Genomic DNA, 16,941 nt, shown 5'->3' with positions numbered 1-16,941 from the left:
CAGCCTTGAAGCTTAGTTCATTGTGGCATATTGGGGATTTTATTGGAGGGGGCAGAGGGGTGCTGTGAAGCTGACTTGAACACCAGTGCAATTGATTAAGGGCTGGAGTGAGTAAAGTGAGCCAGGGAAAGAACAGAGAATTCCAGTGGTAAATGGGGATGTTTTTGGATGCCTGGTCTACACATAGGCAGATGGCAGGTCTACCCACTGAGAAACAATGAGAGGGATAGATCTAACATGCAAGCTTCTCAGAGACCAGGTCTACTCAGTCCTCTGCTGCCCAGTCACCAGATCTGCCAGAAGGGCCTGCTGCCCCAGAAAAATTCCTGCAGACTCCCATGTCCAAGGATCACCAGTCACCCCCTTGCCTGAATAGTTTGGATAAAACTTGTGTCCCATTCAATGTACTTATGGGAAAGTTGCCTTTTGTTTTTGTGTGTAATCTCTACTCTCCTGTAAAGCCGATCTTGTGTAATGTGTGTCTGCATCTTTGGATCTTTCAGGAAGTGAGCTACTGCCAAGGAATGAGTCAGATTGCAGCTATCCTGCTGATGTACTTAAACGAAGAGGATGCCTTTTGGGCACTGGCACAGCTACTTACCAATCAGAGGCACGCAATGCATGGTAAGGTTCAGCTGAAAACGCTCTTACTCTTTCCTGCCACCTTTGCAATATTTTGTTTGTTTATTTCCTTTATCATACATATTGTTAAAAGCTAAAGATAAAGGAACCCTGACAGTTAAGTCTAGTGGCGAACGACTCTGGGGTTGCGGCGCTCATCTCGCTTTACTGGCCGAGGGAGCCAACGTTTGTACCATCCTTCAATCATATTCCCAGGGCACTTTACAATAGGTTCTGATTTGCTGGACTTGGGAATTAGGCTGTCACCACTTTCTTTTTTCCTCACACCTCTCTCATTACCAATATATGCAACGAGGGTAGGGCTTTGTACTTTGATGAATATTTTGTAACTTTGAAATATTGTGATACCTAGGTACCTACAGGACTCTGCTTTAAATATGTAGCAAAATGCAATTCTTAACTGCGACTCTTCAAACACATCCAGAAAATGTTGGTCTGTTTGAAACTTGGCCACATTTAAGCTCCTTTATCATGCTGAAGCTTTGGGAAGGAGCAGAGAAGAATAATCTCTGTGCAGACTGTATTTTATTGAAAAAGGGAGGGTAGTTTGTATAATCCTGTAAGTAACAGGAGATTAAAGTTTGAGAGGTCGCTTTGACCAGCGCCTTGATCCCTTTGCGTATGTCTTGGCTTGTAAAGAGGACCAAAAGAGTCCTCTGGCTCTCCTTAAAAAACAACAACTTAGGTTTAAAGGAATCGGCTGCATTTTAGTGATATTAGAAGTTTGTGGTGCCATGTTGCATTCTACTGTTGTAACTAGCAGTAATCCTATCAGGGATGAACAAGGCCTGGCCCAAAGAAACTCAAGTCACAGTCTTATGAGCAGTCTTGGCTAAGTACAAGGTATTTTTGGAGAATAAAAATTACTCAACCTTTTGGATGTTCTGGTCTGCCACAGCATCCATGGGCAGAGTTCTAGATCTTGTCCAAATATGAAACTGCAAAACTCTGTTTTATGGACCAAACACTAGAGTTTTATATGCACATATGACATTCACCTTGCTTGGAACTGCTGGTATTTGGGCATTTTAGGAAAGGTCCCCATCATTGCACCCAGATCAGATGTTGTGCTGCTCTTTTTTTTTCTAATTCCTTCTGACTCTGTGCTTTTCCTCTCTTTTTCCTTCCAAGGATTTTTCATTCCTGGTTTCCCAAAGCTACAGAGATTCCAAGCCCATCATGAGGCAATCTTAAGCAAACTCTTTCCAAAGCTGAAGAAGCACATGGTAAATTTTTTTGTGGTTAAGTGAAAATTTGCTGTGTGTGTGTGTGTGTGTGTGTGTGTGTGTGTGTGTGTGTGTGTTTGTATACCCTACTCTTTCTCCTAATGGAGCCCAGGGTAACAACCATGTAAATATAGAGCTATCGAAGTATCATCTTTTGTTCACATATTCACAAGCACATTTTTCATCATGCACTACTTCCTTTTTAAACCTTTATTGCTCCTGTTAATGGAGAATGTGTCATTTATCTCAACAATTTATTCTGCAATTATGGCTGAACAGAATGAGGAACTTTTAAAAATCTGGATAATTTTATAGGAAAGCTAGAAGCAGGCAGCACTTTCAAGATAAAATGAGAGAGTAATTCAGCCACTGACAGGACATGGCTATCAAATTCAAACATAACTACAGTACATGGTTATTGTTCCATTTAACATTTGAGGGGAAATACAAGAATATTTAAAGAATGGGAAATACAAGAATATTTAAAGAATGCCAGTTTTCAGAGTTAAAAGAAATATTGTTTGCAACCCTCTAACTTGTCTGCTCAGTGAACATTTTCCTCATTTGTACTCTCCCTTAGGACAAGGAGCAGATGTCTACAGGGATTTATACAACAAAGTGGTTCCTTCAGTGCTTCATTGACCGGGTATGCGTCTTGAGGAATGATGTGTTCAACGTGCTTATGACTTCAGTGTCCTTTTTCCTTGTACCATATAATTTGTGCCTGATCAAAATTAATATTGTATTCTGCTTGTATTTTCATTAATTAGGATAATGATCTAAATTAAGATGGGACTGGTAAGCGAAAAGTCCTGTTATGCATAGGATTGTCAGTTGGACTAATTTGCTCTTTAACGTTAAAGTGCCCAAATGGGAATCAAATCTGTCTGAATTTACTTGCTGGAAAGATAATTAATACCAAAGTACAAATAGACTTGACTCTGGCTTGAAGATATGTATTGATTTGATACAGGACATTTTGCTACTGTGGCTGTGCATTGTGGTTTATGTGCAAATGTATAACATCTAAATTTTCTAATATTATAAACAGACCCCATTTACTTTAACTCTGCGGCTATGGGATATCTACATTCTGGAAGGAGAGAGGGTTCTGACAGCCATGGCCTACACTATCCTCAAGTTGCATAAAAGTAAGTTGTTTCTCTCAACTGTTCAATCTGAATGGTGCTAAGAACCTGGGAATGTAACTTTATAAAAAGAGAGCCAATTTTTATGGGCAAGAATCCTGCAGTTTCCCAAAATATTTTGTGTTCCTTTCATTGGCTCAAATATAAAAATGGCAATTCTTGGACTTCATATTGCATTTGTTCATGTTTAAATGCTTAGCCTCTTTACTAAATAGGTATCGTGATAAGTTGCTCATCTGCATCACGGGCTCTGTTAGCGTGCACTTCCACACCAACTCTTGAAGTGCCATTTTGTGATGCATCTTCTAGGCCTTCCTTGAAGCCACAGTGAAAGCAAGTAGGAAAACTAATAACCTAATTCAACTCTTTCTGAGCCTGCAGGAAAGCTCTTCATTTCACCATCCAGTGACTCAAGCTGGATCTGCTAACCAAATATTTACCAGCATGGAGCTGAATGCATTGTAGTTCAGATGAACTCAAAACAAGCCGAAACCACAATTATTTTCTTACATATGTTCCAGAAAATCTTATATACCGTTACAGAACTTACTTTATAAGGGGTAGTACTGGCTTGTTTGGCTGCTCTGCTGCATATTAATCCAACTATTAGGGCATTGACTGAGTGCCAAGCAGTGGCGTAGCGTGGGGGGTGCAGGGGGGGCCGGCCGCACCGGGCGCAACATCTGGGGGTTAGGGTAGGGGGCGCAAATCCACGGGTTAGGGGGCGCAAATCCATGGGTTAGGGGGCGCAAATTACTTGCCTTGCCCCGGGTGCTGACAACCCACGCTACGCCACTGGTGCCAAGTGTACCTGGAAATCACTTATATTACTGCCATGTAGTGAGGTTCTCTGTAAGCCACCAAATGGAGATATACAAACTATACAGCTAGCTAGATGTGCAGCAGTCCAATGTGCAGTCTTAGTGTTCTCTTCTTCCATCCATTCCTATGCCACTGCGGATATTTAATCATTTGTTGTTGTGGGAAGGAACTCATCTGATTGATGCAGTGAGCCACTGAAAACAAGTGGCTGATCACGGAGGCATTTACAGATGTGGATCCACAGCCTGCTGAGCCCCACCATTGCACTGATGTGAACAGAGAGGTTTCAGATTACTTAACCATTTTTATTTTATTTTTTAATAATTTGTCTATATGATTTGTTCAACAAAACTTTGCTTTTGCATGTAGGTTGTCTTGTATATAATAGGTGAGCACTGCCAGCCCTATGAGGAGTCCTCGTAGGATGCCTTGCAAATGCATTCTGTGTCTGCTGCACTAAGGAATAAGCTGGAATACCCATATATCTGTGTGAAAACTGTCTGAGCGAACCACAGTTTGGGTGGAGCTCACTTGTGTCTAGACAGTCAATAAAGGTTACCAGATGGCTTTAGCTAGCTGCTACTTTGTGCAAGGGGGAAAAAAACTGCCTTAAGTCTAGCATCTTGAACATGTTCAAGGGTTAAAAGTAAATTGTGTGCAGAAAACTAAATATCTGTCCTGAATTTTAAAGGAGACACAATGTAATTTGGTTTTAAGTGGTTTCTTTTTCTTCTAGGACTTATTTTTCTTTTCTTTGTTAGAGCATGTGCATGTGGAAGGAAAAAAGTGAAGGGCAATATTGAAATGCTTTTCTGACAAATTCCAGAGGAGGTAGTCATTTTAGTCTGTTATAAAACACACACACACAAAGAAGAGTCTGATGGCACTCTAAAGACCATTGGACTTACTGTAATGCATTGTTAGAAGTTTTTGTAAGTGGCATTCACTTGGTGGGCCACAACCCAGCCTGTTGGTCAGGCAAAGAAAGCTATTTGTTCAGAAGTGAAATCCCCAGGACAAGAATATGTGGGCAGTGGGAGCAAGATGGATGGAATAAATGCATTGCACTGTTATAATGTAGTCAGTGTTTATATGTAGTATTTCTGTGTATGTATAGCAATGTATATGCAAAAAAATTCATTTACATTGGCCCCAAAGGCGGAATGAAAAGGAACAGATTTCTGCACGCAAATTATGACTGACATTAGATATGTAAATACGGATGCTTTTCTGTGAAGTTATTCTGAATGCATAGAATTTAATTCCTGAGGATTGTGCATTTTCATGACCAAACAACATTGTCAGAAGCTGATCTGATGCAAACAAGTAATAGAGTGCAGCTTTACTCCCCCTAGAGGTGTTATTCTGAATCTGAGTCTGAACCATTGTTATAATGCCCAAAATATGGCTGCAGACAGCAGTGTGCCAGACATTGCTTTATTCAGGCAAGAGGTTCTGATTAATCTAAATACCACAATGATGAAGTTATGCAACACTATAAATTTCCACCAGGCTAGATCTAAGGGCATTAATCAGAGACAGAGAAAACTGTAAGTATAGAAGGCATGTAGAGGCATACAAAGCGGAACGTATCAATGACTCACACTTACTGCAAATTTTACCTTTTTATTGTCTGCATTGATAGTTGTTATTTTGTTGAGATCAGCATTATTCAGTGGAAACTATATGTCTGAACTCTCATGGTATCTTCATTGTGCTGTATTTTCTGCTGCCTGCCAGAGCGCTTGTTGAAAATGACCCTAGAGGATCTAAGGGAATTCCTGCAAGAAAAAATTGCTGGCTCTTTGCATTTTGAAGATGATATTGTAATTGAGCAATTGCAAGCATCCATGGCTGAACTGCGCAAAATGAAATTTGACCTGCCACCCCCGGGTAAGCAAAAGTAGAATATGTGTAATATTTTTATGATCTGCTGTGAACCCAAGCACACTCCCTTCACCTCCCCATCTCTCTGTCTGAGCAGAATTCAATTGGCCTAGCCTCCAATTCCAGTTAGAAGCTAGATGGGGAACTATTAGCACAAACACAAAGCCCTTTCCAAAGCCAAGACTGGAGAGGCAGGGTCTGGGGAAGTGTTGCTGTACTCCATTAGAGTTCACTTGCCACCATTGGGAAGCCCCTCTCCTCTCTTGAAGTGGGACTGGGGGGCCTGCATCTGATGTTGGGGCAAAGAGACATGACTATTCAATGATTCTGTTGGTGTACTGCCCATCCTGACCAAGCCGGCCGAGTTTGTCTTGGGTGTGATGTTGGAGGAACCCAGAACTGTGGTTTTGTGTGACTTCGACATCCAAGATGATGTTGCTCAGGTCTGGCTCAGGAGTTCATGGGCCTTCAGTGGCCTGTCTCAAGTGGTAATGGTAATTGGTCCAACACACCCATGATTTAGTATTTGCTCCATGTGGGGAAGGGGTAGTATTTGACCTTATCTGTTGATAGTGGGACACTACAAACCATGCACTACATCAAAATGGTGTGGTGCTGTGGTGGCATGCAATTAGGGGAGTATATATGAGTTCTCATGAAACACACTAGGAACTGTGGTTCTATAAGAAGCCCAGGAGTTCTAAATAGAGTGCTTGGTGTCAGCAATTCCTAGCCTTTGGGGGGAAGCTCTGGCAGGTTACGGTATGAACATGAGCATGATCCAGCAGGGCTCTTCCTAAGGTCCATCTACTAGCCCAGTATCCAGCAGCCAACTAGCTGCCTCTAGGAAGCTCTGAAGCTTCTGAGCCCTACTTGAGCTGTTTGCATATGTGCATGAATGTTAATGCAATATTTAAAAAAGAACCCCATTTAAATCAGATGAGGGGAGAGCTGCAAATATCACCATGAATTGGGGGGGGGGGGGAAGAATATATATGAATTAGATGTACTAGACTGACAGGTTGTTGTTCCTTTCCTGACCACTTGTTAAATTGGGCTACAGAAAGTTTGGGTTCCTTTCAGCTGCCCTTCATTGTTGCACTTGGATTCAAAATAAGAAACTAATGTGTGGCTTTTCATTACAGCAAAATCTGAAGAATTCCCCAAGAAACCTCTGGGGCTGGAGCTCTCTCTCAATCCAGTGTCAGTGAAGCCTAATGTTGCAGCTAACGGCCAGAAAAAGGCGGCCGGGGACCTCAACCATGACAAAGATGTTGTAATGCAACCTTCTCCAGATAAAAGTCCTACTTACTTGAACAAAACAATAGTTAATTCAAATAAGGCAATGCATGAGATAGCCTCTGTTCCACAACCCAATGGACCACCCATCCAAGCTGAACCAGCTGATGTGCACCAAAATCCATTCCAGAATCATCATCAGCCAAGCCAAAAGTTTGAAATGGAAGAGAAACAAGTAGAAGAAAATGCCAATGAAATCCCATTGGAGGATGGTCCTATAATGCTGGATGATATTGAGGTCATTGGAGAAAGTCAGGATGTGGTGATGGTCTGTAAGGTGGCTGAATCATTGGAGAGCAGTGGCGTAGAGAGGTATAGTTTACAGGAAAATAACCCCTGTCTTTTTATAGATGATATAGACCACGCTGCTCCCCAGCGGCTTCAAGGTGAGACAGATGGATTGCCAATGGACAACTCTCTCTGGGAGGAGTCTCACTTGCAGAGCCAGACCTTAGAAGCAGACCTGTCTATCACTCCCAATAGTACAGAGACAGTATCAGAGTCAGAGATATTCTGCCAAGTGCCATTGCTTCCATCTCTTGAAGAGAAAAGAACCTCAGAGTTGGCATCATCTGTGTGCAATGATGCAGCTCTTCAAGATGGGAGCATCACCTGCTCCTCTGAGGATTTATTATCTGAAGATGTTGTGCTGCTTCCAGATCACCTGTACCAGCCTCCAAGTCCAGACTTGTCTTCTATGGCAGAACACAGCCAGTCCACAACATGTGACTTGTCAGAAAGCACAGCTGCTCCATGTCCGACCAAAGCACTTGCTGCTCTTCTTCTCCCATTTCAGGATGGACAACGGCGACCTTCTAATGCATCTCAGTATGATAACCTGTCTGAAGGCGACAATGGAGAAGAGAAGTCTCCTATACAGGTGCCCGGTTCTAAGAAACTGGCAGTTTTAATACCACAGACTGAGCTCTGTGCTCCTGTGTTAAAGTGTACAGTGCCCAAGTCTGCATCAGTTGGGGAGCTAGAAAATCTGCAGAGGCAAAATTGGGAAATGGTAGATTTGATGCAACAGCCCAACGAATATGGCCAGCCCATTTCATTTGCGGTACTGCATCCTCACAAGAACCACCCTGGTGGGGGCAGTGTGCCAATCTTATCTGAGCTGGACTCCGAGATGCCGTTGCTGTCAGAAGGCTTCCAAGCCCGGCCCACTTCATCCCCGGTGTTGCAGGAGCAGCACAGCCCCTTCAGAATAGTAAAGACTACCACCCCGCTTCACTTGGCTCATGCTACTGAGCAAGACTTCTCAAGCAAAAAGCAAGTGGCTCTGCCCTTGCCAGAAGCCAGCTGCCATGATGCAGGTGATGCTGACACACTTCTTCCTGTAGCTATGGAAACCCTGGGTGGGGATGCCAGGGACTGTGACCAGAAGTCACGGAACACTTTGAGTGGTTCACCTGCCCTTCAAAGGCCAAAGCCAAAAATCCCACCCAAGGTTTTCAAAACTCATTCAGATAACAATTTCTACCCCGGCTGCCCTCCCATGGTGCAAATGTCTAAGTCAGTCACATTCTAGTAGAGCTGAGAATGAGGAGATTAAGGTTTCACAGCGCTTATTCATGAGAGGTTTGGAATGAGGAAACACAGCCTAAGGAGGCAACTGCATTGCCAGTCATACTGTATGCCAATAATTCAGGATGGAGCTTAGAATACAGGCCAGTAGACAATGCCTGTAGATGGATTCTTTACAAATTTGGGTTCTCCTCTTCAGACAGCTCCCAAAGTGCTTTTGAATCGGCTTTTCATCTCCTCTTTCACACCCGAGTAGATGTCTAACAGATTTAACCTGACAAAACCATTTGAACTATTTCTTTCCAAACCCATACAGCTGAAAATTTAAGGTGAGCATTAGAACACCAGGGAGGTGGAAGGAGTCATTTAAGGAAGCAGGCAGGCCACTCAGCTGTAGGTTTGGGCCAGTAGCACATCTTTTCAGTAGCAATAGTGGTGCGGCTCTTCTGTTTCAGTCTAGCAGCCAGTGTAGTCCTATAAATTAAGCAGTGGTTGATTCATGTCAGGAAAGTTAGCTTTTACAGCATCTATGCAATATCCAGCACACATTGTTCATGTGTGTGTTCTCTTGCAGTGAAACCAGGCGACTCAGCATGCCTGTTCTTTAGCTCCCTCACTTGTTTGCACTGATGAGGATTCTCAAAGATTAGTAAAAATATTTCATGCAGAGGAATGCTTTTCTGTTCAGTTGAACTGTGTGATGTCCTGCACATAGAGAGCAAGAGTAGTTTCTGAAAGAAGCCAAGGCGGTGGGCTGGATTCCATGCAGCTCACCAGGGATGGGTTCATGTCCTTGGACCACTTGCATCACCAGGAGGGGTGACTGTGGCAGACAGAAGAACTGTAGACAGAAGAACTGTCTACCCGTCTCTCCCTCTGTATTTTTCCTGTGCAGATTCTGGAAGTGAGCTGGCTCACAACCATGCAGGTGACTCAAAAAAGCTTCTGTAAAGAGGGGCTGCGCACTTGTACAAAAACTAGAACTGCTCTGTTATTCTTAGGCTGTTGGCAAACCACAAGAGTCCCGTGGAATTGACACTAAGGATACCATTTCCAGCCTAGCCTTGTGGAAAGCATGTTGGAGATGATAGGAAAGTCATCAAATTCTTGTGAATGTTTACACAGACATAAGCCCACTGAGTTCATTGGCGCTTACTACTAAGTAAGTGTGCATAGGATTGCAGCCTTTACTTTCCTAGATCCTTGATGCCATTCTTTGCCCATTTGTCTGTCAACAAAATGGCCAAGACAGAAAACATAGCTTTAGAAGATAGCCTTTCCTAGGAACGTAAGGTGTGCTGTAAGAACGTGTATAGTCCTGAAAACTATAGCTTTAGAAGGGAGCTTTCCTAAGACCTGGTTCTTCAAATACAAGCTTATACTTCATGCCTGACCTTCTTTCCAGAGCTGTTGTCCATCAGTATTTGCCCCCAGCCTTTTCAATGAATTATCTAGTTTTCACTCCTGGCTCCAAGAAATGCCTCCTTAAACAGATGTCTGGTTTGAAGTGAAGGACTGGATAGTGCACAGTTGCTTGTTTGAATGGTCTATTGCTTTTTAATATTTTTTATCTAGAAGTGAGGGAGCAAAGCAAGCAGTCTGCAGCTGGCAATCCTAACTTCCCTTTGCTAGCCACGAGGAGAGGCTACTTGTTTAGCCCTGGGAGCCAGGAATTCTTCTAATGTCACAGGAGCTTTGTTTATGATTTTAGGGGCTTGTATAGCTTCTTGTCTGCCTCTTCCTTTGGTGAGATGGGGAAGAGGGAATAATAATCCTTAATTCTTACCTCATGGGGTGGTGTGAGGCCTAATGATTAGTTAGTTCTTGCAGTGTTCTTGAAGGAAAAGAAGAATGGCGATGGGGGAAGACAAAGATTGTGCTTGTGTGGAATTTTACATTTTACTTCCCTAACTGCTGCACAGTTGCTGAAAAATGTTTGTGTATATCAATCGTTTCAGGATAGTATTTCAAGGGTAATGACTGATAAGTCTTCATTTTGCTCATTGGCTTCTAGAACAGAAAGAAAAGTGTTGAAAAACGGTTGATATCTAGGTTAGATTTCCCTCAATGCACACAAGACTCCTGTTTGCTATAGTTGGAGCAAAGGTTAATAGGAAAAAGATGGGATCCTGTTTAGTCAAATATGTGTTCATTCTACCAGTCTGATCTTCCAATTTCTGTATATTTTTTTATTTGTACCTCCATTTTCAGTCTAACAAGGTACGATCAGAATTAAGGTCATCATGCAATACATTAGTTTTAAAGGTGCTTATCCAGAAATATTTCACAGCTGTCAAATGCACATCCCAGTTAGCACCTACATGCCTTGAACTTGTGACGCACATTTTCCACAAAAAGAATTGCTAATGGACAATATATGCTCTAGCTAACTGCAGTAGGACAGCCAATAGTTACCTTAAGGAAAGGCGACCCTGCTGAGCTTTAGAGCACTGCACCCTAGTGGAAACAGCAGATGTTGCCTCAATTAGCTCTTTGGCTACCAGACAGCCAGAGAGCAGGACTGTGGCCCAATTAAAGTTTAAGATTATTTTTCAAAAATTATTATTAATGCATGCCACACTCTTCCTTGTACAACTCCTGGCTTCAAAATGTTCATCCGCAGGTGTCTGAGCAGTGCTATAATGTGTGGTCTCAAAATCAGCTGTTTAATTTCTGGAGCACTATATGTTTCAGTAATAGACTGGTACGATGACAAGCCACGGTGCCTATCTGTGTGCATGTCCTTTTTCAAGCAGCAGAACCAAGCTGGCTGTTGTTGTTTCGTTGTCCTAGCTTTTTTGTGCCCCTGTCTATTGCAGACTCCCAAAGAACTGCACAGGAACCAAGGGACACTTTGAAACAAAATGAACTGTAGCAGAACTCTACGAACTAGTCACTTTCCTCCAGCCCATTGGCTTTACAGCTGTTTCTTTTGGAGCCTTTCCTTTTCTCTTGATTCATACTGGGGCATTCATGGTCCCTCTGCCCCCCCCCCGGCCCCCTCTGGTCATAAGCCTGTGGCAATGAGCTGCTTCTCTTAAGGGCTTCCTTAAGAATATTGGGTTACTTTTTGCCTTTATATTGATTGCATATGCTGATCAGATTGTTTGCATCTTCAGAAAAAAAAAAGAATTGCAATGCATGTACGACTCACTAAACTGACCTTGCAGGAAAGCTCTAACACTTTCAACTTTTCCGTACAATGGGAGGGAGTACAAACGTGAGTTAAGGGTAAAGGAGTTCTAAAAATGACAGTATCATGGCCTGATTTGCTGTGAACCAAGGAGGACAAGTCATTTTTCTCCATGCAATTGATCAAAAGATGCAGGATTCTTTGCTGGGCTACTCTCCTTGAAACACAGCAAAATCCGGGAAATGTCTAGAGTTTTATTTAATCAGCGTGCTTCTTAAAAGGGACAAATCCCCAAAGAGGAGCAGACTTTGTATTACCTTCTTAAGGCATGACACTTCTCAAGCCAATAACTTGAGCAACCCACAGATCACTGCAAGGGGGGGGGGACCTCTGTGAGGAGTTGCAGCAGACATTAACCATGTGTAAGGTTACTAGGAAAATGTATAAATCAACTCTCTGGTTCTACCCAAAATTAGGTAGATACCTAGAGGATAAGGCAGGCTATCCACCCATCTTGTTTATGCTTTAGAGGTGTAACTGTCTTATTTACATTAGAAATGTAAAATGTAACTTTACATATAGGAGTTGGTCACAGTGCATATTGTACTTTGAAAAGGCATTCAGATAATAACAGTTGTGCAGGTATTAGTAAAACCTGGATGAAATAGTAATTAATGTTAGATGTATTTAAAATGTACGATTTCCCTAGGCAGTACAGCCACCCAGGTAAAAACTGATAAACAACGCCTACCCAGTAGGATCTCTGATGTTCATATGTGCAACATTCCCTGTGTGCAGCATTCTCATGTTAAAACCCAGGTGGAAGCTTTCTCTATCTGCAGTTATTGTCTAAATCTCTTTGTTGAGGGACTTTGTTGTCAAGCTCATGCAAACATTCTTCTCTGCCAGTGGCCTGTTCCAATTCTAGTTTGGAAGCTGCTGTTTCAAACTGGAACAGTAGAAAGGAGGGCATGGTACTTTGTTTCCCTTGCCGAATTACTCCCCCCCCCCCCGAAATTCCCTCAAATCCGACCAACCTCTCTCTTGGAAATGGCACTGGGACCAAAGCAAGTGTGAGAGTGACAAGGGGCATAAGAGGGCTTACCTTGGTGCACATGCCTGAAATTCTCCATCCTAAATTTTAGTTCAGTGTCACGTGCAGATAGGAAACCAATTTGATTCTGCTCTAACAGCACAATTAAATTTCCTGATGAAAGACCTTTGAGACATTATGGAAGTGGACCAGAATGCTAAAAAATTCAGCTGGTATGCCTGCAGCAAAAAAAGAGGATTAGGTAATGCAAGAGTGTAAAACAGACTCCAAACAGGATGCAAGAGGGACTAGTACAGTGCATCTTATGTGGAAAGATAAGAGGGTATTTAACCAAGATAGTAGTTTTTCATCACACTATCTGTTTTTCAGGTTCTCTCAGCTGGAGAGGACTAGTGAGGAGTTAGAAAAGGAGCAACTTTTTGTCCAGTATTCTAGCAACATTAGGGATGCCCTTGTACAAACTAGACTGCCATATGCAGAAAGCTATTTGGATTTCAACGGTATCTAGTTTAGGCACTATTTTACATGGTGTTTTGTAAGCTTAATGCTTCCTACTTTTGGACAATGCATTTACCACCTCTAGTTGCGAAGTGAGCTCTAGAGAGGTTTGCTAGTGGTATTTTTCTTTTGATGCCATTATTTCCTATTCAGGTTTGCCACCTTTAGGAGCATGCCCATTGTAAGTCAAGACAGGACAAGTACAATATCTCCCTTGAAAATAATGTGTGCTTGGTGGGGGCTCTGGAATATTCAGTGCAAAGACGCTTACCTGTGCAAGTAGGCAAACAGCAACTTCACCTGCTCTATAGCAAACAATGAATGGCTCCTACAGCCTTCCTAAGTAAGGGGAATGGAGCCAGTATTTCTTTAGGAACTCAGGAAAATACTCCCTCCCCCCACCCCAATCCCCAAATGGTGTGCATGTAGCCGAGATGTATTTAGTTTTAATGTTCAGCTAGGGGTTGGATCAGATCCAACACTTTTGAGCAGAAACAGTACAGCCATGTGGCAGAAATTCAGCATGGAGGTTCTGGAAACTCTTCCATTGTTGAAACTTGTAACCTCTGCAATTCAGTAGATTGGTCCTTTTGTGCACTTTGATCGCTCTGCTGCCATTGTCTTTTTTTATTATTACATTTTAATTGCTATTCTTGTTTACACTTCTTGAGAGCTTCCTCTGTAACTCCGTGTATTGTATTATTGCTTTCATGCCTTTTTATGTATATGCTTGGGGTGGGTGGGGGGGTGGGAGGGCAAAACAAAAACCATTCACTTTTTTTATTCTGATCCAGAAGGACTGTACAGTGTTCAAATGCTGTGTTTTACATGGTTGTAATAACAGTTAAATTTTAGCACAAACGGCTGCAAATTGATTCTGTAATTTGACACATGTGGATTTATTTCTTCTTGTGCTGAGCTCTTGTGCTGGGCTGGGCTGGGCAAGGCACTCAGCTAGAGAGCACCAAGAGTTCCCATGGGCACTGGGCCTCTTCCTATGGCTGCTGGAAGAAGTTACATGTGAAGAGGAGGGGAGCTAGAAGTTATTCACCATTGTTCATCCTATGAATCTTACTTAGAAGAAATTTGGCCTAACTATTGCAGCACCAAGTATGCCAAGCCTAAAAGGTAATATTTGTATCCAACATGGAACACTGCTATATCACGGCTTGTCAGCACTATTCCCTTGGCTAAGGATGTATTTTGCTTGGAGACACTCTGTAGTAGCTGGGGAGCAATGATTTCATGCAATCTTTTGCTGGGATGGTGCCAAAACTTTGGAGTTGCCTTCATGTGGACAGTACTATAAGTGTGTGTGTGTGTGTGTGTGTGTCCCTGGATGGTTAATATCCTTTCTGGGCTAATGGCAGGCAAATTCTAGTTTTCTGCTTCTATAGTACTTCACGCTAAGAATATGCAACAGTTGTAGGCTGTGGCCTGTGACCCGATAAACTAAAACAATTGTCTGCAAGTGGTGGGTCATGACTCGCTGCTGCATAACAGCCTGACTGAACTTGGGTCACAACAGAACCACATATATATAAGCTTTAAAAAGACAAAGGAATGGGCCCCTAAATGCACAATTGAGCTTCTGGTTCTGAAAGGGTAGAACACTATTTAAAGTACAGCAATAATTTACAAGGATGGCAATAATTTGCAAATTCTTCAATTTTACAGATCATTCCCTCTACTGTGCAGATCAGATGTCAATCACATGCATCTCAGATGGATTTTGTCTTTTCTTCCATAAGCAGCTAATTCCAGCTTTGTTCTTTGTTGCTGATACATAGAGGTCTATAAAATTATGCATGGCAGGGAGAAAGTTTTTTCTCCCTTGTTAATACTAGAACATGAGATCATCCAATGAAACAGAATATGGGAAGATTCAAGACAAAAGGACATAAACGGAATCCACTACTGCAAGGTATTGTTAGCAATGGTCAGCAAGACTGATGGCTTTAAAAGGGAGCTGGGCAATTTCATCGAGGATAAAGCTATGAATGCCATGATAGCTGTGTACTATCGCCAGTATTGGTGACGTTATGCCTCTGAATACTACTTAATGCCACTTAATACTACTTAATGCAAGCAGCAGTGCGGAGAGTGCTGCTGGGTTCCTGTGCTGCTTCTAGGTTTCTTCTAGGCATCTACAAGAGAGCCAGTGTGGTGTAGTGGTTAAGAGCGGTAGTCTCGTAATCTGGGGAGCCGGGTTCGCTTCCCTGCTCCTCCACATGCAGCTGCTGGGTGACCTTGAGCTAGTCACACTTCTCTGAAGTCTCTCAGCCCCACCCACCTCACAGAGTGTTTGTTGTGGGCGAGGAAGGGAAAGGAGAATGTTAGCCACTTTGAGACTCCTTCGGTTAGTGATAAAGGAGGATATCAAATCCAAACTCTTCTCCTCTTCTTCATCTGGTTGACCATTGCGAGAAGAGGATGCTGGATAGTCCTCATGTCTGATACAGCAGGTCTGCTCTAATGTTCTTAGGCAATAGTAGCCATTGCAAAAGATGTGCATAACATGACAGGTCCCTGAAGATGCGTATTGTGTTATTGGTTGCTATGTTGGTCTCAAGCGAGTAAAATCAAAATCAGTTAAATAATGCATATCTTTTTTCCTCAGTTTTAAGTTACTGGTATGCAAGTTCAGTGGGGAAACAGCAACTGCAATGTTTATACTACTGAATGGGCTGTGAAAATCACTGCCATTGCTGCTCTTTTTCTGCAGCTTGATGCAGCGCCTTGTGAACCTTGGAAGTTTGCATATTTTAAGTGCCATCGATAAAGGCTGCTTTTGAAATGCTTTGAGACATTTCTGTGCTCACAGTGTGGGTGTCTTCACACTGTCGCCACTTGTGCTGACAGCTTTTTAAAGTGTGGGTGTGAACCACAGAGGAGGCTCCACAAGCAGGTATTCGCCTCTGAATTGCTTGCTATGTGAGAGAGAAACCACGTGGAAGCAATCTGAGAGGAAGGCACAGGTGTTTGAAACACACTAAGCTGATTGGGGAGACTGAATTTTTTTTTGAGAGATTCTCAAAACAGCAATCATCAGATACTTGTGTTGAATGGAATATTTGGTTCTAAGGGTAGGGTACTTAAAAAAAATATATCTTTGAGTTTAATGTAGGCCTAGTTGCCACAACCAACCACTGCTGTGTCTGCAGTTCAGACATAGCCGGTGGTTTAATTCACTGCACAGAAACTAGGAAGTTAGGAAGAAGGCTGGGTTACAATCTTTCCATCCATCTGTGCAACTTTTTCCTATGGAGGAGTTCCAGCATGCGAGTCTGTCTTTGTGGCTGAAGTGGGATATTCCAGGTGCAGGTTTACTGTCTTAGTTGGCTAAAAAAGGGGGAAAAACTTTGCCACTAAAGGTCCAGAGAATGTGTTTAGGTTAACGGAAATATCCTGCTAGTTTAAATGAAAAGATGTAACTTGAGAATTCTTGCTGTGCTCACTGAAGGATTTTATGTATCACAGGAGTGTTTTAGCTAGTACTTAATTAGCATTGCTTGCTTAATAAGCTAGCTTCTACTTTTGCAGAGCCAGCTGGAAGTGTCGTTACATTTGCCTTCTCTTAATAAGCACACTGTGTGCCATGACGTTCTCCTACATATCAGCTCCCTTGGAAGCAAGAGGCACTCCTTACAATTCATTCCTTTAAGCTTTGAGCAAGAAATGCTCTCACAGGGCTAGGACCAA

The 16,941-nt window shown here is 42.5% G+C and overlaps 1 protein-coding gene across 3 annotated transcripts in view; it reads left to right on the top strand.

Moving 5' to 3' along the window:
* Positions 1-14,100, top strand: part of LOC310695360 (uncharacterized protein) — an 88,544-nt gene extending 74,444 nt beyond the window's left edge. For all 3 annotated transcript variants that reach the window (XM_083479532.1, XM_083479533.1, XM_083479531.1), the window contains exons 10-15: positions 504-624; positions 1,774-1,868; positions 2,449-2,514; positions 2,920-3,019; positions 5,579-5,731; positions 6,871-14,100. In XM_083479532.1, coding sequence (XP_083335658.1) covers positions 504-624; positions 1,774-1,868; positions 2,449-2,514; positions 2,920-3,019; positions 5,579-5,731; positions 6,871-8,558 — 2,223 coding nt within the window. In that variant the 3' untranslated portion in view covers positions 8,559-14,100. The remainder of the gene's footprint in view (positions 1-503; positions 625-1,773; positions 1,869-2,448; positions 2,515-2,919; positions 3,020-5,578; positions 5,732-6,870) is intronic.
* Positions 14,101-16,941: the final 2,841 nt, after the last annotated feature.

Source organism: Podarcis liolepis (assembly GCF_965112155.1).
Source record: "Podarcis liolepis genome assembly, chromosome: 1".
Classification (NCBI taxonomy): Eukaryota; Metazoa; Chordata; class Lepidosauria; order Squamata; family Lacertidae; genus Podarcis; species Podarcis liolepis.
The sequence above is the reverse complement of the archived record's forward strand: the minus strand, read 5'-3'. Positions and strand labels throughout refer to the sequence as shown.